Source organism: Helicoverpa armigera, chromosome 21 (assembly GCF_030705265.1).
Source record: "Helicoverpa armigera isolate CAAS_96S chromosome 21, ASM3070526v1, whole genome shotgun sequence".
Lineage (NCBI taxonomy): Eukaryota > Metazoa > Arthropoda > Insecta > Lepidoptera > Noctuidae > Helicoverpa > Helicoverpa armigera.
The window spans coordinates 6431175-6452691 of NC_087140.1; the positions used below are offsets into that span (position 1 = coordinate 6431175).

Sequence of the window (21517 nt, forward strand, 5' to 3'; positions counted from 1 at the left end):
GTGAACATCAAAAGAGGATTCAATCATTTTTAGCTTTAGTTGGAACAGCGAGCACCCCAGTGTAGATCCTTGTGGAACACCAAACGGTAGTGAATTTTTGAATCTATCGGAATACTATAAAATCGTTCATTCCTGAAACATAATAAGTAATACTTCCAATCAACAACAATATGAGGAAGTGTGTCCTTTTATTGATCATGAATCCTGAATGTGGACTTGAAAATCTCCGTCGTCACTTTTTTAAGAATTTTAGTAAAGGTAGGAGGGAATAAAATCACAAAATGTAACGCAATCGTTTATTGTTTGTAAAATAAAGGAAAGGGCTAATTGCAATAATTAAATCTTAAAGAATCCTAACATTAATCAAAATATAATCTGTAGGTATTAACACAATTCTTAATCAGTATCAGAATAAATAAATATAAAAAATAATATAACATGATTAAAATGCAGCCATACTGATTACCTACACATAATAACGATAATAAGTACTACAAATAAATGACTACGATAGTCTTAACTATAATGTAGTTACATAATATATTATTGTCAGCATATACTCCTTACTATTAACATCACAATATAATGGAATAAAAATTAAATAAAAATATATTTGGAGTGTTATTGCACGATATTGCTAAAATAATTAATAATTATTTAATGATAATTCCTCCCTCCATAGAATTCAGATCGGAGAGGCGACTAAATAACTTGATCTAAACATTGAGCTTTATAAAGCTGGTCACAAAAAGAAATGGTTATATAATTTGATTTATGTCATAGGTACAATATTTTGCTCGGTTTGGGTCTAACGCAAAGAAGAAAAAGATATAGCTTTTCGGTAACTTTACATCATACACATATTGTCGTAACAAAAATACTGCGGTATATTGAAATTTCTTTTCATGAACAGCATCTTACAATCTATCAACCTATCGCCCTCGTCAATTCTTCAATAACCATAAAAAAGTAAATAAAATTCTATCAAAAGCAAAACACTTTGGAAATTATAGTTCATAATATACATTGTTGTAAACAGTGTAGAACTTAAAAATGAAAAAAATAACATTAAAAAAATAATATTAACAATTGTTGGAAAGTTTCATTTAAGCATAATATATATTTATATAATTTGCTGTGCCATTTAACTGCTGGGCAATGTAAAAGCTCAAGCATAACCATTTGGCAGTAATGAAATATATCATAAGCCTCTTCAACAAGTAATATAAACGTCTTTATTTTATACAAAAAACAAACATTGTCTTAAAAACTAGATAATTATAACAAGTTAGCGTCATTCGGAATTATTTAAATCACATCAACAATAGACAAGAAAAGGTCTACTTACCTACTTCTGTTGTCTATACCTCCATCAAAATTATTGTTATTGTCCCTAATACATAAGATACATTATATCTTTTCGATCTTTTAGATCACCAAAGATATAGGTATAGTCAAAAATTCAAATTAACTCAAAATAGTAAATACAAGTTGTATCAAAGAAAAAGTCGAGACAAAGGTTTTTATTTCACTAGTCCTATTACAAGTTCTTACGAAACGTCAATAGATAGGTGCACGGTTCAATTCCAAAGAGTGTGTCTTATGGAAAAGAGGCCACAAGTTGAACTAATTTATAACTATACAATACAATATTTATATAAAAGAAAAACTTGAACATGATAAAACTGATGTTACTAAGTTACGAAATAAACAAAAATGTATATAGACAGGTTATCAGGAGAAGAAAAAGAAAATATAGTCGTCGTGACACCCCCTTTTTAATATAGGCGTTTAGAGTCACAAACGTCGCCATTCCAAACATTGTTTCCTGGCCTTATTTTTTATTCCGAAGTTATATTTATTCCTGATCTAAATAATTGACTTTACATACTTGCAATTTTGATTTTTTCTGTGCCTTCAAATGCTTTTCATAAATCTCTAGGATTGATCACCAATAAGCTCATTCTAGAATCTATAATAATGGCAGGGATGAAGAACTTTATATGGTCCTTTTGGAAAGGTCTCTATTTGTAAACTCAGGGTCATTAAAGATGATAATACTGAGGGTAAATCGTTGACATTCGCTTCAACCACGGAGAAAAAAATAACTAGCGGAGGTGCTATAACGGAAAATCTGTGAAGGGCTCCAAAATGCGGGTGTTCTGGGGACGAGGAACCTTCCTGTCCGCGCTCTTATACGCCTTCTTTGGACCCGAACATTTTCTAATATTCAAAATCGTTGTCAGATGTCTCAAAGAACCCGAACGCCTCGTTGGTTCGCTAGTACCTAACTCGTTTTGGTCATGCCCCCTCTACAGGTAAAGGCGCCTGCCCATGTGCATTATGGCACCTTCGCTCATCTTTTCTCACTCCGTGGTTTGTACCGACATAATTCATCATCGATTACCCTGAGTGTTCCCATCTTTATGATGTTGATTCTACCTATAAATGGGCTCCCTCGAAGTATGGATCAAATGGACAGGGTCATTTACCATTAAAATTTTTCAACTTTCGCGATTGGCTTAAAAATATATGACCACTTTGTCTATAGTATCCCGTGTTAACCCCTATTATTTTTAAATAAGGGTCATTTACTAACTTTAGAACATAAATGGTACATAAATAACTACTTCAAGGGACACCCAATATATGTTTATTTTAGTTAAATGCTGATGCGGATTTTTTGTACGTTAGGCAGTGTTTGATACGGCTCACAGCTACACACTATTTAATATATACTTATTGTTACAAATTAACATTTCTCGTTAGCTGCTTACAAACCCTTGTTGTAGTACAATGAAGTTGTCGTAGGAGATATCTTTAGGGCGGTTTCCTGTTGAAACAGAAAAATATTGAAGAATATGTTTGTTTTATGTAGATGACTTGATGTCAGGTTTGGCTGAGAATTCAAATAGAAAACTAGAAAACTATACAGATCACTTTCAAATTAGGCAAACTAATGGATTCTGCATCTTATTACATTTTTTTTTATTTGGACTTAAGAAAACGGGTTGCGTTGCCCCGGTTGCCCAGGTAACTGGGTTGAGGAGGTCAGATAGGTAATCGCTCTATGTAAAAAGCTGGTACTCAGTTGCACCCGGTTAGAGTAGAAGCCGACCACAACATAGTTTTATTAGGCAGATGATGATGGCCTCGGAAGAAAACTTTGTTACATTAAAATTTGGACCCAAATATTACAGCCATAGAATGAGTCCCAAAAAATTTTCACTAACCTTTATATGACTTTCAACAGTATTGATACTAATGTTAGCTTGCTGCTCGAAGAAGGCGCAGCACAGTGGAGTGGCGAACGTGACGCACAGACAGACGAGAGACAGTTGCAGAGGGACGATGGCTAATGATGTCGGCGCGAATAGACGCCTTTGGATCGCTGCGTTTGTTATCATTGGCACTAGAGCTGTGGAGGTAAAGGGGATAGTGAGAAGGAGCTTTTAAAGAAAACACATTTTTCAAAATGGAAGGCATATTTTTATAATCACTTCTTATTTGGTGCGGGAAGAAATGTCTTCCCGCCAAGATGTAACTAAGAATTGATCACATTTGGGCTAACTGTGCCTTACATCAGTGCAATCAACATTAAACCAATTTCTTAGATGGAATAAAAAAATATTGGACATTTCTATCGATCAAATTCGTGAGCAAGTTACTTTTACAACTAGGTACCACTATTTTAACCTTAATTTATAACACTGATACTCAACTGCATCCTATCCGGTTAGACTGGAATCCGACCCCAACATAGTTGGGAAAAGGCTCCGGGAGATATTATTAACCTTAATCGTAGACCTTATCACGGCATCAGACTGAAGATAAACCTATAGCTTCTGAAACAATACTCACTCATGCCAGGCAGTGCCATGCCGACTCGTGAGATGCAGACGAGCAGTATGCCGGTGCAGGCCGCCACCCGGGAGTCGCCCACGCGCTGCCCGTCCGGTGTGTACACCGGGGTGCCGTTCAGCAACAATAGAACAAACACTCACTCATGCCAGGCAGTGCCATGCCGACTCGTGAGATGCAGACGAGCAGTATGCCGGTGCAGGCCGCCACCCGGGAGTCGCCCACGCGCTGCCCGTCCGGTGTGTACACCGGGGTGCCGTTTAGGATCTCACTGGAACAGAGAAAATATCGGTTACTAAGCTATTTAATTTAATTAATTTTGTTTGAAGAGTTAAGGAGACCTGAGCGATAGAATTGAAGAGCATCTGGGGACATCATTAAAAAGATCACAATGTCTGCTTGTAACCATCCCCTAATTTATATCCCCGCATTCCTATAAAATACCTGGACCTGAAGGAAGAGTTTACTTGTATAGAAGTTATCAAAATTCTGTTAAAAGATACTCACCATGTAAATTACCTACCTTCCCTACATAATACGTCATGCAATTCATGTTAACTGGATGGCATTGGAATGGAGGAATTAATTTAGAACAACATTGGAATATCTTTTCAGTGGATACCACAAGGCGGCCACCATAGACGAGGTAGACCCCGCAAAAGATGGCACGACGACCTGGAAGCCTACAACCATGATTTGTGGGAGATCGAAGGATCGACAGGTGTGGAGACGAAGTGGGGAGGCCTTTGCTCAGCAATGGGACAGTTCAGGCTAATTAATAATTGGAATATGTATGTACTGAATGTACTGTATGTATAGACTGAATAACATTGGAATGTCGAAAAATACTCACTTGCTCCTCATCATGGGTATATTGATGAAGTTAGCGCCGCAGACAGCCGCGAACGGTACCAGTCGCGCGTACAGTGGGTTCATGCCCTAGAAATAAGTTGAAAGGGTTGAATGTAGCAACTGGATCAGTGTTTGGCGGATACGGATACCTAGATATTTTTTTATGGGAAATCGTCAAATGACACCTCCCGTAGTGGGTGTGGCATGAGGGAGTGTCAGACTCTTATTGAATAAAACTAAAACCCTACCATGTTCCTTCTTTAGTCCTTGATGTACCAGAGTTAGGTAGATAGCTCTTTCGAACAATCCCGCAGCCCCGACAGGAGTTACATAGATCTAGCTTAGAGATCATACAATGAAGTAGTTATTTTTAGCCATTTCCTCGCAGTTTCTACCACATTCTAGGGCCTTTTTTCACTCTGATAAAGCCTAGCATGGCAATTTATTGAAAAATCATATCTAATTTTAGCCTTAGCAACGTAATTGCTAACAATGACTACCACCAGTCAAGCTGTTTTCCATCCCATGCCATTACCACAATACAAATAAACAGTAAATTGACTGTTTACCCTCACATTATAATGTAATCGTTAAGTGAACTTTCATGACACATTAGGTATCTGTTGCAAATCTGTAGTGCACGCCTCGTGTGATAGGTCACGGACCGAAACTGACTATATTGTTTTGTATGGATTGAATTGAACTGGAGCCCGATTCTCCTAAGTTATCATGACAAAATTGATTAGAAATCGAATCGCAATATGATCGCAATAGCAGTTTTAACCATATCGGCCATTCTGCTACTAATATAAGACCAATTGTATTCCAACGACATTCGATTGGTTTGCGATTGGTCTGCTATTTTGGTGATTTTGGTAGTTCTACTCTACTACAATCATATTGCAATCGTAAATCATTTGCAGACAAAATAATTCATTATTGAATGACAGAAAAGAATAAAAACGTTTATTTCAAAGAAAAAAAATACGGAATGCCACATACGCTTCAATCGTAATTGAGTCGTGATTGGATCGCAGTCGAATGTGAATCGTATGTCGCCAAAGTAAAATTAGGAGAATCGGGCCCCAGATCTACTTCATAGTAAATTTTTTTTATATATCCGAGTGTAGGTAGGTATGTCTGTTTGATTGATTCTCTTCCTCAGTTATTACCATTTTAAAAGGATAAATGAAGAACCTTATAAAGAGGAAGTCTGTAACAAATATAGAAGAGTAAGAATAAACTACGAAAGGAGGAGGTTCTCAATTTAGGTGTTTGTATTTTTTATTATATATATCATTGTGATTACAAAACATCGTAACAATTATGATAATTACCGATTTAGATAAAAAAAAATCTTTATCACCGACATGAAAATAAAGAAAATATGGATGAACAGACGCAATAGTCATTCATGTACTTACATAGTTATCAAGCAAACTTGGGGCAGCCTTCGGCTTTTCAAATGACGTAAATATCTGACAGCATTATCCCAGTACACATTATAAAAGAGAAGACTATCTTTATCAGGTGCCTTACCTACCTATATCTATGCCTTGTTTTGCCTTAGAATAAAAAGGAAATGCCTTTCAGGAATAATTTGCTGAAAATCCTGCAAGTTCCCCATCTAGACAGAGCGAAGCCATCATGGCTAGACCAATATATTTACAGAATCAAGGGAAATCTGCAAAAGACCAGCTAATTCTGATGGTGTGGGAAAATACCGTATCAAGAATATCACCTATGCCCACCCATCATTCTCCATAGACAACTGCGTATCTTCTAAAAATAACTCACCATTCTACTCAAACAACTACGCATGACGTTTCCATCAAAACAAATTTTCTACAAGGCGTGTTTGTAAGCAAACATAGTCACATCACGTTTTTCCTAAACGATAAGACACACCTCCGTGACGTAGCCACAAATAATGGAAGTGTTCGCGATACCGAAATAGTAGATAACGTTGAAAAATATAAGATAAACAGTTCTGTTGATAAGGTAATACACCGGTGTAAAGATTTATTGGGGGAAAGATTACATGAAATAATAGGACGCTGTGATTTTATTGGATTTAAAGTATTTATAATGATCTGTAATTTTTATGCTTCTTTACACAATTCAGAAAGCAATCACGATAGAATATAGAGAATGTAAAAGGATCCAAATGGCATCATCAGTTTTCTCTATTGTACGGTCATCTATGCTTTATGGCCGGTTGATGCATTTGTATTTAACCAGACTCTTACTGTATGAGAAGGTAATTATTGAAGAAGTATCTTCTTACCTTAACTTTGCTGTTGAGGTATAGAGCAGTAGTTAGGGCACCACCACACGCAGCGCAATAGGACGCTAATAATTGTCTGCAAAAGAAAAGTACGTGATCACGACAATGATGAAGGCAGATTTTTAAAAGTAAAATGATTATGCTTGGGTAATCATCATGTATCATAAGGCACAGTATTTTGAAAGTTTGATATCTTGAAGTACGTAAAATTTAACTGTAAAAGCCAGAAAGGACGATCGGTCTGGTTGAGTCTTACCAAGGGTCTCATCGGGTTGCCCGGGTAATTGGGTCGAAGGGTTCAGAAGGATAGTCACTCCAAAATCCTTAGAACTTGTTGATGTTAAAAAAGGTTTGAACAGATGAAGATTCATATAAAACAAAGTAAGTATACCTAAGGAACGAAAACTTACTTAGAACTAAGAGGTGCATCTCCCGAACGGTTTGTGTAATTTACCAGAGCGTTAAACGTCTGATTGGTCCACTGCCAGAAAATGATGGACGGAGTCGTCTTGTAGAATGTTATCATGCCTGAAAAATATATACATATACCTACATACATATCTCATCCTCATCCTCATACATATATACATATTTATTGCAAAATGAATCTTGCTTGTTACAGAAATGCATCTTTATCTAAGGTATACATTAGCGCCAGTTACAGAAAAGATGAGAAGTAGGTTGTCATGGTATGGGCATGTAATGAGGAGGGATGATACGCATGCAACAAAGTGTCTGCTAAGCATGAATGTAGATGGATGGAGAGGAAGAGGAAGACCTAAGAAAAGATGGATGGATTGCCTGAAAGATAACATGAATAAGAAGGGAGTGAGTGTCAGTATGACGAGTGTTAGGGTAAAATGGAAGAGAATGACATATTGCGTCTACCCCAAATAAAATTCGGAACAGGGCAGGAGGGAGAAGATCGTAGGTATACATTACGCTGTTAGAGCGCAGCAAATTGACTTAAAAACTAGATAGAAAGAATTGACTGATGATGATATTCGGAATTGTCTTGAGGTGTAAAATAAAGCGCATGTCACAAAGAGTGTGTTAAGTATGAATGTAGAAGGATGGAGAAGCAGAGGTAGACCGAAGAAAAGATTGTCTGTCTCAAAGAAGACATTAATACGAAGGGCGCAGATGTAATTATGAAGTCTGGCAGAGAAATGGAAGAAAAAAACAAATTACGCCGACTCCAAAATAACTTGGGAATATACAAGAAGGAGAAGAAGAAAGTAGGTGCGAGCTACTTACAGCCAGTAATGAGTGTGTTCATCGGCGCCTGCGCAGACATGCGACCGATCCTGATCATCTTCTCCCCAGTGTCGGGGTGGAACGCGCTGTCGTATAGATATTTGGTGGCCCATAGTTTATCTTCGTCGTAACCGGAGGGCATAACTCTTGTTTTCCTGTTGGACAATGGGTATAAACAATGTTCAATTAGGTACTTAAATAATTATGTTTTATTGTTATACACTGAAGATTTTATGGAAAACTTGTCATCATAATAGGGCACTGCAGTGTGCTCTCTCACCGGGTATATTTTTTCAAGTAACATTCACATCATTAGTTTCTCATTTTTGGGTATAGTGTCTGGTTAATACAAATTATAAGAGAATGTTCAAGAAGATGAGAGAACCGCGCCCTTAGATAAGTATAAGCTGACTAAAAGTGGGGGTAACATAAGCACCCCTGGCCAGATTTTTAGTAGAGATAGGTTGGTTATACAATAACTTTTCCAGTAATTGAGTTATTTCTAATATTTTTCAGTAGACAATACGTTCTAAAAGTACCTAATAAACATTCATAAAATAACTTCAGCACTTCAGAAGTCGACAAAACAGATATCTTGTTCGCAATATCATAATGTCATTGTGAGCAAAACAGTCGGCCCACAGATATTTTACAAACAATGTTCGCAAAAGACGCGCGCCGGCGCTCAATTGTTTTGCTAAACAAATATCGTTTTGTACCCTTATCAATGTGCTCTAATCTATTCTAATGGAATATTCTGTTTGCATATTATTATCCTCATTTGTTTTCGCGAAGAATCTTTAATGAAGAAAAGTATTTGGTATTGTTTTCTAGGAGTTACAGCTTAGAGAAATTGAGGGCACCGATGAATTTATTTTCAAGAGATGATAAAGTGAAAAACATTCTCATTAACCAATTTTTAAGATTTTACTGTGTTAGGGTAGTGCTGGATTAATACCTAAGTATGTAGGTAGCTACTTAGAGGAGCCGTTTCCGAGAGCTCCGTCTCTTGCTTTGCTTTGAGACCTAGAAGGCAGAGGGGCCCAGCCTTACCTAATTTTTAAACGCGTATGGAAGCCTGGTACTAAAGTCTTCCTACTATGGGCCCCTGCTTAATCCGATACTTTCTTTAAATTTGAACTTACCTGAACTCGTCGACGATCTTCTTAGCTTCATTGAGCTGTTTGTCAGAAGCGAATGCATTTATTGGATTGGTGAGCAGAACGAAATGCTTGGCGCGACCCCAATACGTCTTCTGGTCAAACCTCGGCTTGTCCAAGTTTATCGACATTGTAATTTTGCTGAAAATCAAATGAAAAAATACTGAATATGGCTGGGAAGTAGAATCGTCAAGATATGTGGCTTTGTTGCTTTATTTTTCAGAATTAAGCGTATCAGGACATAGGAGTTTTTAAAGGCCACAGAAAATTGTGATACATGAGAAAAATCAAAACACACGAAATACAATAAATGTTTCAATCATTCCTTAGATAGCAATGTTCGTAAAGCAATAACATAAATATAATTAATAACAGTTTCTGAGCGTTTTTATCTCAATCATACGGTTTCTCAACAGTAATTAAAAATGTTTGTGTTTGACTTCTGATAAGGCAAGCAATTAGATAATTTTAATACTTGTACACAGAAGGCAAGGATTTATTATTGTTATCGTTGATAGACTTTCAAGGATTTCCGTGGGACATCAAAATAAACTAAATTTCATGATAGATTGAGAGAGAGATTTGGTTGGTCGGAGATTGAATTGTATGCACGTCGGTGTAATTTTATCGTACCTATACTTATGACAAATTTCAACTTACCTATTTTTTTTTTTAATTTAGAGGTAGTTACGTTGGGTTTTCACTAGTACATTCTGAAAAAAAAGTAAAATGAGTTACTTTTCGAAAAAAATTAGATACTTTTAAATGTTGACCAACCACGGCCTTACACAATATGGGTGCAATGCGTCTATCTATGTATAATCCAGTAGGCTTTTCCTTTTTTGTGGATAATCATCTTATGACCGATTCCACTGTGAGTGCAGCGTGAGGGAGAGTAAGACTCATAGTACTGACTAAAACCCACCATGTCGTTCTTTCTGAAGACCTTTATGAACCCAGGGCCGTGATAACTCGCGCGAACAATCTCGCAGACCCTGCAGGCTTTGGCCCTTAAGGGCCCTGCTGGGTATATTTTCAAAGGTTCCTATCTACTTACACATTTTTGTAGCAGTCGGAGGACGATAGGTAGAACTTTAAAATTGTAATAACGCGAAAATAAAGGGTCAAAGTGTCGCCTTATAAGTCCCAATTTAAATTCTTGGTGACTTAAAATTCTTACGCACAGAATAACAAGTATCGCTGGGAATGAAAACATCAGCACTATACTTTACACAGGAGATGGTTAAGTGCAAAAGTAATAATTACCTACCATGGAGTAATGAAATCCTTGGATGAGCTCAAAATATTCAGTACCATAACGTGACACAATACTTACATAATTTTGTATGAATTTTCTTTGGGTTCTTAATGGTCATTGCATTTTTTCAAAGAGATTAAGATATCATATTTTATTTTCAGCTTGGTAAACTTCTGATGGCCTTTTCAGGTGTTTAGCAAGCGAGCAGTTCTAAGGCTTCGATAGACTCCATCACGAAATATAGGAAATATGAACCTAAACCAAGTAAGCAGATTATGTGAGATCAGACCTAATTCATTCTAATTAAAGACTGAAATGGCAGTAAAAGTTGATTCTTCGTAATCAGAGTCGTAAAAATCTTGGATATTATATCTACATCGTAACATGACGATATCATACAAATCAGTGCAGATAAACATTCATTATCTTGATATGCGTTAGTATGGATTTACTGCAAGCTGTGTTTAAAATTGCAAACGTGAAAATTTCAAACTTTACGTAACATTGTACGCATTAAAAAGTTGTCATGTTACTGGCTGTTTTCCGCAGAACCCATGTCCCGTGGGAACTTGTTCCTTTGCCCGGATAAAATATAGCCTATGCCACCCGGCGAAAGTGTAGCGTAAAAAAAATATTGGTTCTGTAGTTTCGGAGGCTACTCAATGCAAACAATCACACTTTTACTTTATATATTTCCTATTATCTATTTACTACGTGTTTAGTTAATGTTAATTTGGCGTTTAGGTATATCAAATTTACAACTATCGCAAACTTAAGTGCGTCAGTGTTCCGAAAAATTTGCAAATGTTAATTGCAATTTAATAAATTCTAAGTTGAGTACAAATTCAGGGTGAATGTATTTTACTCTTTTGTATGCAAATATAGATGGGCAAACATAATATATTGAAATTAACGCAACTATTATACGATACAATTAATAAAAATGACCTACGACTCCTTATCAGCTTTGTAACGAGTTACTTCTCTGAAAATAACGCGCCGACCATTATCATTGTAAGATGCTGATTAATAATAACTTAACAAATAATTTTATCTCATGTCCAACGTAACTTTTCAGGATGACAGTTGCGTAACTTTTTTTTTAATATAAGCTGTAATTAATACATGAAAAAAGGTTTATAGGTCTTACCGTTTTCATCGATTATTTAACACTTATTAAACCTCCACACACGTTCACTGTTTATTATGTATTATAAGCTCAATAAAAAATCACAATATCCAAAGCGTTACAAAATATTTTATATCTACGATGAAGTCGTCACATGCATTATGATGTATCACTTTTTCGGCAAATTCTTTAAGGTGCCTGTTTAAATGTTGCGCCCTGGCAAACACTTGAATGGTGACGTAAAAATCAATTCATTCGAACCCCGCATTGGTTCAATACTTTAACGCTGGGTTGCTAGTTTTCCTTTACGAAACGTACCCATTAATTTTAAAATCCATAATAATTACACAATCATACATCTTGAGCCTACTAAAATTTGGTTCAACTTAATATGTTTTTTTTTTGAAAATAGAAGTACCTATATACAAACAAGGTATAGGTACAAGTCTTTTTTTCTTGAATAGGATAATAAAATAAAAAGAACCATAAAATACAGGCCTTTCTTTATATTAATAGCTCAATAGTATGCTTGTATATGGGTATTAAGTGTTTGACTTTACATTTTATTTCATATTCCTAAACTTTTATATTTGTACTACTATTGAAAATGGATTTATATGTGGTAACACAAGTAAAGATTGCGTTTAATTTCACTCTTGAATCGTTAAAAACTACTTAGCAATAAAATATGTTTAATTCAATGTTGCAAATTATTACTTACTAGCTTTTGCCCGCAACTTCGTTCGCGTGGAATAGTGACTACCAGCAGATTTTTGATTTGACCAATAGATGGCGCTATATGTCCGGAATAATTTTAATTATAAAAATATTTTTTTTTTTTTGTAATAAAAACTATCCTATGTCCTTTCTCAAGTTTCAAACTATGTCTGTACCAAATTTCACACAAATCGGTTCAGTAGTTTAGGCGTGAAGAAAAGACAGACAGACGGACAGACAGACAGACAGACAGACAGACAGAGTTACTTTTGCATTTATAATATTAGTTTGGATTAAGGCACTCCAGACATGCTTACTAAGCAAGCATAGATTTAGCAAATATCCTTTTTACAGCCACACGTTTCTGTTTTAAATTGATTGATGTCATCTTGAAACGCTTCAATCAAACAGCCGAGCTGTCATTTACCGTTTAACGGAACGGGTTATAGGTTAGGTTACGTCTTTGATAATTTAATCCAAAAATAAATTAATTATAAAAATTAAACCTTTGCTTAAAGGTACAACACAAAACGAAAATGTCTCGTCTTGCTAGAAATGTATGCCGTACTTTGCTGCAGGTACAGTACGATTTTAATTGTTTCTTGAATAATGGCAATATCGTGTTCCAAGTGTTTCGTAACTTGTCTGTTATGAATTTGCCGTTTTACTGATATTGTTTATAATTGTCGTGTTTTACCTAAACATCGTATCATTATCATGTTATTACGATATTATTGATACGATAATATTCAGCAATAATATTGAATTTTTCCTGAGACTGCTCACGTGATCTCCGCTAATAATATCTGGGCTCTTGAAACAGTACATTATATGCGTCTAATTTTCCTCATCAAATGAAATATGAGAACTGCATAATGCAACTTGCACATTCAAATGGTTATGCTGCTACACGTAATATGTACCTATGTTTTTCATTTACACTACATAAATACATATTTTTGACTCTGTTTGTCTGCTTATATTTTACTACATTTTTTTTACAAGTCAGGAAACAAATAAACCTACTTATAATTGTAGGTAGATGAATTATAGCCTCCTTGGTCAGTACTCACCATAGATAAAATATAAATAGTAACATTATTCACAGGGATCCTACATGACCCATGGGAGCAGGGGAGTTCAGACAGCGAGCACGGTAAATGGCCCCGCAGAAATTGGTATCAGCACCTTGGTGAGCATACTAACTGTCTACTAATATCCCACTTATCTATTGGTAACGAAGCAAGTACGAAAATATTTTAGAACATTTTCTGGTATCCTTTGATCAAATAAAAAAGTATTAATATTTGTCATCTATTGTAATTATGAATAAAAAAAAATGCTCTAAACCAGTGGTTCTTAACCGGTGGTCCGCGGACCACTGGTGGTCCCTGGAGGCATTCCAAGTGGTCCGCGAAGCTTAGCTTCGCGACGTTGCTATACGTTATCTTACTTAATTTTTATCGACTTATAATTGCGAGCGGGGGTTTTCGCATGGACGTATATCGGGTGTGTCGTACCTAGTCCCCCCCATTCATGAAAATGTGTGTTTGGGCTACATTTTACGTAATTTTGGTTTTGAGTCTTAAAAAATAATTAAAATTTCGCGCTCGCTTCGCTGGCGTATTTAGAAACTGTATGCATTTGTCGACAAACAAAAAGTTAAGTACGTTTGGGCAAAATTTTACGTAATATTTGGTTGAAGTCCTATAAAAATTTCGCACTCGCTTCGCTCGCGTATTCAGAAACTACATGCCCTTATTTTTGCATTTGTCAACAAACAAAAAGTTAAGTACGTTTGGGCTACATTTTACGTAATATTTGGTTTAAATCCGATAAAAATTTTGCGCTCGCTTCGCTCGCGCATTTGGAAACTACATGGGCAAGTTTTTCTTTATTTGTATTTGCTTACCTACACAACTGCCGACATGCGTTTAGCTTTGAGTAGAACTGACCCAAAAATTCAGTTTTTTTTTTTGATAATTAATAAAGAAATGAGTACTAATTTAGGTAAACCGATGAGGTGGTCCCCGGCAAGACAAACTTTAGTCAAAGTGGTCCCTCATGTCAAAAAGGTTAAGAACCACTGCTCTAAACCTTATTTTTAATCTACCATAGAGGACTCTCATTGTGTTATCGAAAACGTGTTTGAATTGTCCCTCGAAATAAGGAATATTTATTTAGTAACACGTTTTAAACATACTTGCTTCATTACTTCCTTAGTACATAATCCGCAAAGGATTACAATATATTGGCTATAAAATATCAAAATTATTCGAAAAGTATATCAATATTTAAAAAAAAAAACACTAAAGAAAATTTTATTTGAAGTATGAAGGTGTCCTTGCACATCAGATGATCCGTAAGCTATAATTTGTTACAATATTACATGCATGCACCCAAACCATGTTTTTTTTTGTTGTTTTTTCATAGACACCATTCTATTCTTTTTTTTGAGTACTAAATCTTGTTATACTGACAAGATTCTAAATTGAAAAAAAAAAACTTTTTTTTTTGTTTAAAGTAAGTTTGTTTCCTTTTGTTGATATGATAGGGTGATTAAAAATTCTAAATTTATTTTGATGTTCTTTTTATTCTTTCTTTGAGGTATGATTGGCAAAAATTACATGTGATGTTTTAGAAAAATTACAAACTTTATTATTTACACAAATTAAACACAAATTCACACATTGGTAACAAACACACAGTAACACAATATTTACACACATGTTTAGAGAATAGGATGGTCTTATAATGTAGCATGATTTTGCGTTTAACTATTTATGTTGTATATGTTCCATTTAATTTACACACCCTGTAACTGCAATCAAAATTATTGAAAAATATGTATTACAAAAATTTTCTTTAGACCAATTTCTGTTATTTGGTTCGCTACTTAGGCATTTTTCTAATTTTATTTGGATATACATTACCTATTGGCAACGATAAAATGCCTTTTTTAAAAATGACTTTTTAGTAAAACACTGGCAGTTAAAAGGGTACCAGAGTTTATATGTAGCATGCAACTTAATTGCATATACGTCTGTGTTGTCCCACCCAAGCATTGATAACCATAACAGTTAAATATGTAACATAACTATTAGCATTAAATATTGCTGCTGTGTTAAATGCACATGCTATATCAAGCTTATATGTATAGATTTCTAGACATAGCAAAGAGGAAAAGGGTAGATAATAACTGATTGAAGGTAGAAATCGACCTTTGTAGGTCTTTATTTAATAGGTGTCAGCTGGTAAGTTACTCGTACGTAAAACTTATTTTATTTATAAGTAACAAATTTAAGTTAAGTTATATATTAAGGATGCTTTAAGATTCTGAAGGGAATCAAAATAAATAAACATTTAATTAAGTTAAAATACATCTTTGAACATAATAAGTGAAATAACCCATTTCACTGACTAAGACCTGTTTGTTTATCAAAGGGCGACAACTATTGTGTCTTTGAAACATTTATCAATAAGTCTATGGTCATTTGACCCCAGAGCGATAACTCTATAGCTCTATAAGCCATTCATTTGTAAATCCAGGCGTTTGTTTCATAGTCTCGTTAATTGCTATTTACATAAACTAATTGCGTCGCTAGACATGTGACACGTGAATGAGATTGTCGTCATTGTTAAAGTAAAAAGGGCGTAAGTATCATTTACTGTAAGTAAATGGAGATACGCCCTTTTGAGTTCCAATAGTTGTTTGGTCAAATTTTGTGTACGAATTTAAATGAAAACATGTTTACGTTCTGTTTTTTTTTCTATACATGAAATCGGTTAAGACTGCACTGCACTGGATGTATAATTTACCTATATAATACAAATGTGTCTTTCCCTAAAAAATTAGGAACTGTAACATTAAGTTGAAATTAAGTTAAAATCAAAGTTTTAATTAACTTAGAGAACCGATTAAGTATGACCTATTATAATCAAATTTTAGTTTGAACGTAGGTATCTTAATACGCAGTTATATTTACGTAGTACCTACAACGTATTTTTAATATATTCTGCAACACAAAGTAACAATTTAGGTATGTAATACTATGTTCCAATATTCAATACAAAGTATACCTGATTTCGTCAAAACCTATCAATTACTTAAGTACTCAATCAAGTGTATCTTGTGTTAGGGCTTAGTTAATGAAAAAAACAAACTGGTACTATAAATAAAAATGTATTATAATGTATGTATTGAACACAAAGTAAAAATGGTTGTTATAATACGTTTATTTGTATGTATAGCAATCGAGTTCTCCTGAAGGCCGCATCAAGTGCACACTGATTCCCGGAGATGGTGTTGGTCCTGAACTCGTCTATTCCGTTCAGGAAGTCTTTAAGGTAAGAAATTCTATATTATTCCCTCTCATACGAAGACGATGATGGACTGTGTAAAAGTCGATAAAGTTAGAAAGAATGTTACTTGTGAGATGACGGCTGATAGAAGAGTATGGAAGGTTAATACGTGTTGTGCCGCGATCCCAAATAAAATTGGGATGCCCAATCTCATCATCATCATCCTATTAGGATATCGACTTTTACCCAGTCCATCCTTCGTTTCTCTCTCATCATCATCCGCATTTTTATCATCCCACTGCTGGGCACAGGCCTCCTTTCTCACAGAGAAGTATTGAAAGTTAATCACCACGCTTGCATTGCAATGCAGTTATTACTTCTACCTACTATTAAACATTTCCCCTCAACTGATTATCTTGAAATGTCTAGACTGTACTGATAAGACTTATAATCTATAGAATTCTAATAATTCTCTGTATTATTTCAATGAAGCGTTTATCTATAATTATGTTTTGTTACTTAGAAATAACATTACATGCACCTTTTTTCTCCCAAAAGATCTTTGGCAGTCATTACGGGGTAGTCAGAAGCCACAAGTAGGCACAAGCTGACAACCGGTCTTACCTAGGGGTATTGGGTTGCTCGGGTAAATGGGTTGAGGAGGTCAGATAGACAGTCGCTCCTTGTAAAATACTGGTTCCCATAGATAAATATGATGATCCCTTAACCGACTGCATGCTACATGCTTTGCTGCTCATATTTAATTTGCGTTGTATGTGTGCAGGCGGCGGACATCCCGGTGGACTTTGAGACGTTCTTCTTCTCGGAGGTGAACCCGACGCTGAGCGCGCCCCTTGAGGATGTCGTCAACTCCATCGCGAGGAACAAGTGCTGTATCAAGGTATAATATCATTATTAATATTCAAAAATATGTATATTTTTGTTATATTTGTACTTTAATATTGCAAGTTCATTGAAATGTAAATAAAAACAGAATTGTATATTGTCCAAAAAATATACAAATATCTGAGTTGAGAACCTCATCCTTTGTGGGAAGTCGGTTAAAAAGTAGTTTGCTTTTCTATAACGTATGCACGGTTCTGTTAAAGTTTATACAATATACCTATTGTTCATCAAAAGCCACTATTTTAACATATTGCCACAGATTACTTAATATACATTGCACTGATTATATATTTTTCTGAAAATTACTCTGACTTAAAACTTAAGTCATTATTATTTCCCCTTGTAGTGATTAACTTACATTAAAAGAAACAGAAGTGTAACATTTTAAAATCACCAATTTCAGGGTATCCTCGCCACCCCAGACTTCTCTCACACTGGCGAACTGCAAACTCTCAACATGAAGCTGCGTAACGCTCTTGACTTGTACGCCAACGTGGTTCACGTGAAGTCTCTGCCGAACGTGAAGAGTCGTCACCGCGATGTGGACTGCATCATCATCAGAGAGCAGACTGAGGGAGAATACTCTGCGCTGGAACACGAGAGTGTGCCTGGTAAGATATGTTCACGTCAGCGGATTTTCCGCTCAGTTTTTGCCAAGCGCAAATCTGGGCTCGTAAGTATACGAGTGACAGCAAACAATTGATATCCACCGGTACAAAACATACCATCTGAAACTGAGCAACAAATTTTTGGGCTCGGTATGTGTCTCCCATATAAGCTCGATTTTGAAACACGCGCGGGACTAAAATCCGTTAATGTGAAAACGATGTAATGAAGATTTTAAAAATAGTTTTTCAAAATTATTACTTTTGTTTAATCTTTTTTGCAAAGATACATGCATATGTAGGTTGATAATTTTCTACATAAATATCTTGAATTATTGTTGACATGATAAAGCGTAGGTATAACATGCGTTTCTTAGACATTTTTACAACATCAACATGAAAACTGGTTACACTTCCCAAACATGGGAGATATGATAATTTTCAATGTTTGCGTTTAAGTTGTTTAAACACGTGTACCATAGCGTTAGCTATTGAATCGTAATAATGCTGAATGTCGGTTAAAAAAATATGTACGCCAGCCCGAGGCATTTGAAACTGATGACGTAACTTCAAAATGAACTCCGGGTTTCGAATTATTAAAACCACCATGTACAACATTTTCTTTAATTTTTATGAAAGGAAAAGTCTCCACACAGATTTTAAGGGGCCTATCCAACCGTCCCGCACCTTACTAAAAAGTAGCCTATGTTCAGGGTACCTTTCAATTTCAACATCCATTTTTGCTTGAAAACGTAACAAGCGAACATTCGAATTCATGATATGTATTAATAAAAATAATTAATTCAATTCCAGGCGTAGTGGAGTGCCTTAAAATCATTACCGCAGCCAAGTCGGAGCGTATTGCCAAGTTCGCGTTCGACTATGCCGTGAAGATGGGCCGCAAGAAGGTCACTGCAGTACACAAGGCTAACATCATGAAGTTAGGAGACGGTCTGTTCTTGCGCAGCTGTGAAGAGGTTAGTAATAGTTTTTTTAAGAAGCCTTTGGCTTTTAAATTGGTAAAAACGTATACTGGAAAAAGAGAAAGATTCTACCAATTGAGGAGAAATGATGAATCAAAAATCATTATTCTAACTTGGCTGCAACCCGCACTTTTTGAACGACAAAAAAAATACAAAAGTCAGCCCCAAAACGCCCACCGTTCACCACTTCCTATGTGTTTTTGCTAGGAAGAAGCGCGACGATAAAAGCGCTCATTTGCTTTATCAGTTGTGACACTATTTATCCATAACTAAAAACTAAAATACCCTGTTTATACCAAAGATTTAAAATAGTCGTAGCAATTTCTATTTATCTCAGGGTCCAAAGTATCAGGGTTTGTTCAAGCCAAGAATTTCAAAAAGGAAAACTAATACATAAAACGTGTCGTTACTAACACACAAATTTCAATTCCAGATGGCAAAACTATACCCCCGTCTCCAATTCGAGAAGATGATCGTGGACAACTGCTCCATGCAGATGGTGTCCAACCCCAACCAGTTCGATGTGATGGTAACACCGAACTTGTACGGTAACATTGTGGATAACCTGGCGAGTGGGCTGGTGGGCGGCGCGGGAGTTGTCGCCGGGGCTTCTTATAGTGCCGAGTGCGCTGTGTTTGAACAGGTAATGTTGCTATATAATTTATTATATACTGTAGATAGACGACAAACTATGTATGGAACTATGTACGTGGTTTGTTGTGTGTCTGTACTAATGTTATTAAGTGGAAGATTTACTTTGTATGTTTGTTTAAAATTGAACGCGCTTAAGATTACTGATCCAAAACAAAATTTCAGTTTGAGAAAGCATATTTATTGGGAAAGATTATGAGCTACGTTTTATCCGGATGTCCGAAGTAGGGTACCGGCACGGGCACAAATGTAGTTCGTGGAAGTTAGTTTATTAGAAACAAAAAGTGAACCCTACTTATAGTTACACAGCGTTCAATTTGCAATACCAAAATATTGGGTCATAAACACCCCAAAAAGTGAATATAAAGTTCTGTTAGGATAAACATTAAAGGGACATGGAATACTTATTATCTGAGCCCCTTAAAAAATTCTAAAACTGCATAAAAATTAACAACACCTAACACAATAATTCCAGGGTGCCCGTCACATCTTCTCGGGCGCGGTGGGCAAGAACATCGCCAACCCGACCGCCATGCTGCTCTGCTCCGCCAACCTGCTCGCACACGTCAACCTGCATCCATACTCGCGGATGATCAAGAATGCTATCAACAAGTACGTATAATTAGTTTGCCGTTCTGAAGTTGGTTACAAGTCAAAGGATATAAACAAAACACTGCGCAATAGTGTTTCCGTACGATGAACAAAATTACTAGTGGAGATGTCATAATGGAAAATATCCAAAGTAGGGTCGCCAAAATGTGAGCGACGAGGAGAGTTACTAGATCCGTCCTCATATGCGTTCTTTAGAATCAATCAAGACCAATCTTTGACAGATCCGTCTTGATTTGACAAGAAACCCGACTGCCTCGTTAATTCACTAGGTACTAGTACTAGGTAACACCTACCGTATGTACTTGACCTACAAGAAGGCTAACCTACTTGTATTTTCATTTTTTCTTTCTTCGTGTGTTTCCGCATCGAACCGCATCAAAATCTCTTGCATAGTTTTAAAGATTTTAGCATTCATAAAGACAGGTAGACATCGGGATACGATTTACACTATGTAGTGATACATATTTCTCTACCAATACAGAAAAAATATCTACCCGTTTCATAAACTCCATACATTATCTACATGACTATCTTTCTCTCCCCAGGGTATTGACAGACGGAAAAGTGAGGACAAAGGATCTCGGAGGCCAGTCGACCACCAAAGATTTCACCAACGCCGTCATCCACTCCTTATGCGAATAAACATACAAAAATCAAACATCCAACATACGTGAGACAGGTCTCACAGCTACATTAATATAGCCTTAAATTATTTTTACTTATTTATTTGTAGAAACATCGATCTGTGAATCATAGGGAAATTATACCAACTTTACAGTATTCAATTCGTTTTTAAAATCGTATTTATTAGAGACAATCTGTTGGACATGTAAATAAAACCATTAAGTGATATATTTGTTGTTTGACTTTTTTATTTATTCTTTTGCGCCGTTTACTCTTATGTTACAGGACTACACTATTTTGCGTACTTTTAAAG

The 21517-nt window shown here is 35.7% G+C and overlaps 2 protein-coding genes across 3 annotated transcripts; one reads left to right on the plus strand and one right to left on the minus strand.

Moving 5' to 3' along the window:
• Nucleotides 1-282: 282 nt before the first annotated feature.
• On the minus strand, nucleotides 283-12087 carry LOC110383054 (sideroflexin-1-3). The gene is made up of 10 exons (XM_064040077.1): nucleotides 11826-12087; nucleotides 10078-10130; nucleotides 9403-9558; nucleotides 8258-8412; nucleotides 7411-7528; nucleotides 7001-7076; nucleotides 4715-4800; nucleotides 4005-4132; nucleotides 3234-3418; nucleotides 283-2833 (listed from the first exon to the last, which is right to left on the minus strand). The coding sequence occupies exons 3-10, from the start codon at nucleotides 9546-9548 to the stop codon at nucleotides 2774-2776; spliced, it is 954 nt and encodes a 317-aa protein (XP_063896147.1). The 5' UTR covers nucleotides 9549-9558; nucleotides 10078-10130; nucleotides 11826-12087; the 3' UTR covers nucleotides 283-2773.
• Nucleotides 12088-12923: 836 nt separating this feature from the next.
• Nucleotides 12924-21432, plus strand: LOC110383051 (isocitrate dehydrogenase [NAD] subunit beta, mitochondrial). Of its 2 annotated transcripts, none has more exons than XM_064040100.1 (9): nucleotides 12924-13099; nucleotides 13630-13713; nucleotides 16773-16868; nucleotides 17608-17724; nucleotides 18133-18340; nucleotides 19148-19311; nucleotides 19751-19960; nucleotides 20444-20580; nucleotides 21126-21432. In XM_064040100.1, exons 1-9 carry the CDS (start codon nucleotides 13058-13060, stop codon nucleotides 21220-21222), a joined length of 1155 nt encoding a protein of 384 aa, XP_063896170.1. In that variant the 5' UTR covers nucleotides 12924-13057; the 3' UTR covers nucleotides 21223-21432. The 2 variants fall into 2 exon arrangements, with proteins under 2 accessions (XP_063896170.1, XP_063896171.1); XM_064040101.1 differs by having other exon boundaries at nucleotides 13630-13677.
• The last annotated feature ends 85 nt before the right edge of the window (nucleotides 21433-21517 follow it).

Excerpts from the sequence above, each read along its gene's own strand:
- LOC110383054 (XM_064040077.1), bottom strand. The coding sequence starts at position 9,548 with ATGTCGATAAACTTGGACAAGCCGAGGTTTGACCAGAAGACGTATTGG. Across the intron at positions 7,529-8,257 it reads GAACACACTCATTACTGGCT|GCATGATAACATTCTACAAG; the intron begins GTAAGTAGCTCG and ends TATATTTTTCAG. Across the intron at positions 4,133-4,714 it reads ATACCCATGATGAGGAGCAA|TGAGATCCTAAACGGCACCC; the intron begins GTGAGTATTTTT and ends TCTCTGTTCCAG.
- LOC110383051 (XM_064040100.1), top strand. The coding sequence starts at position 13,058 with ATGTCTCGTCTTGCTAGAAATGTATGCCGTACTTTGCTGCAG. Across the intron at positions 13,100-13,629 it reads TATGCCGTACTTTGCTGCAG|GGATCCTACATGACCCATGG; the intron begins GTACAGTACGAT and ends CATTATTCACAG. Across the intron at positions 16,869-17,607 it reads CCGTTCAGGAAGTCTTTAAG|GCGGCGGACATCCCGGTGGA; the intron begins GTAAGAAATTCT and ends GTATGTGTGCAG.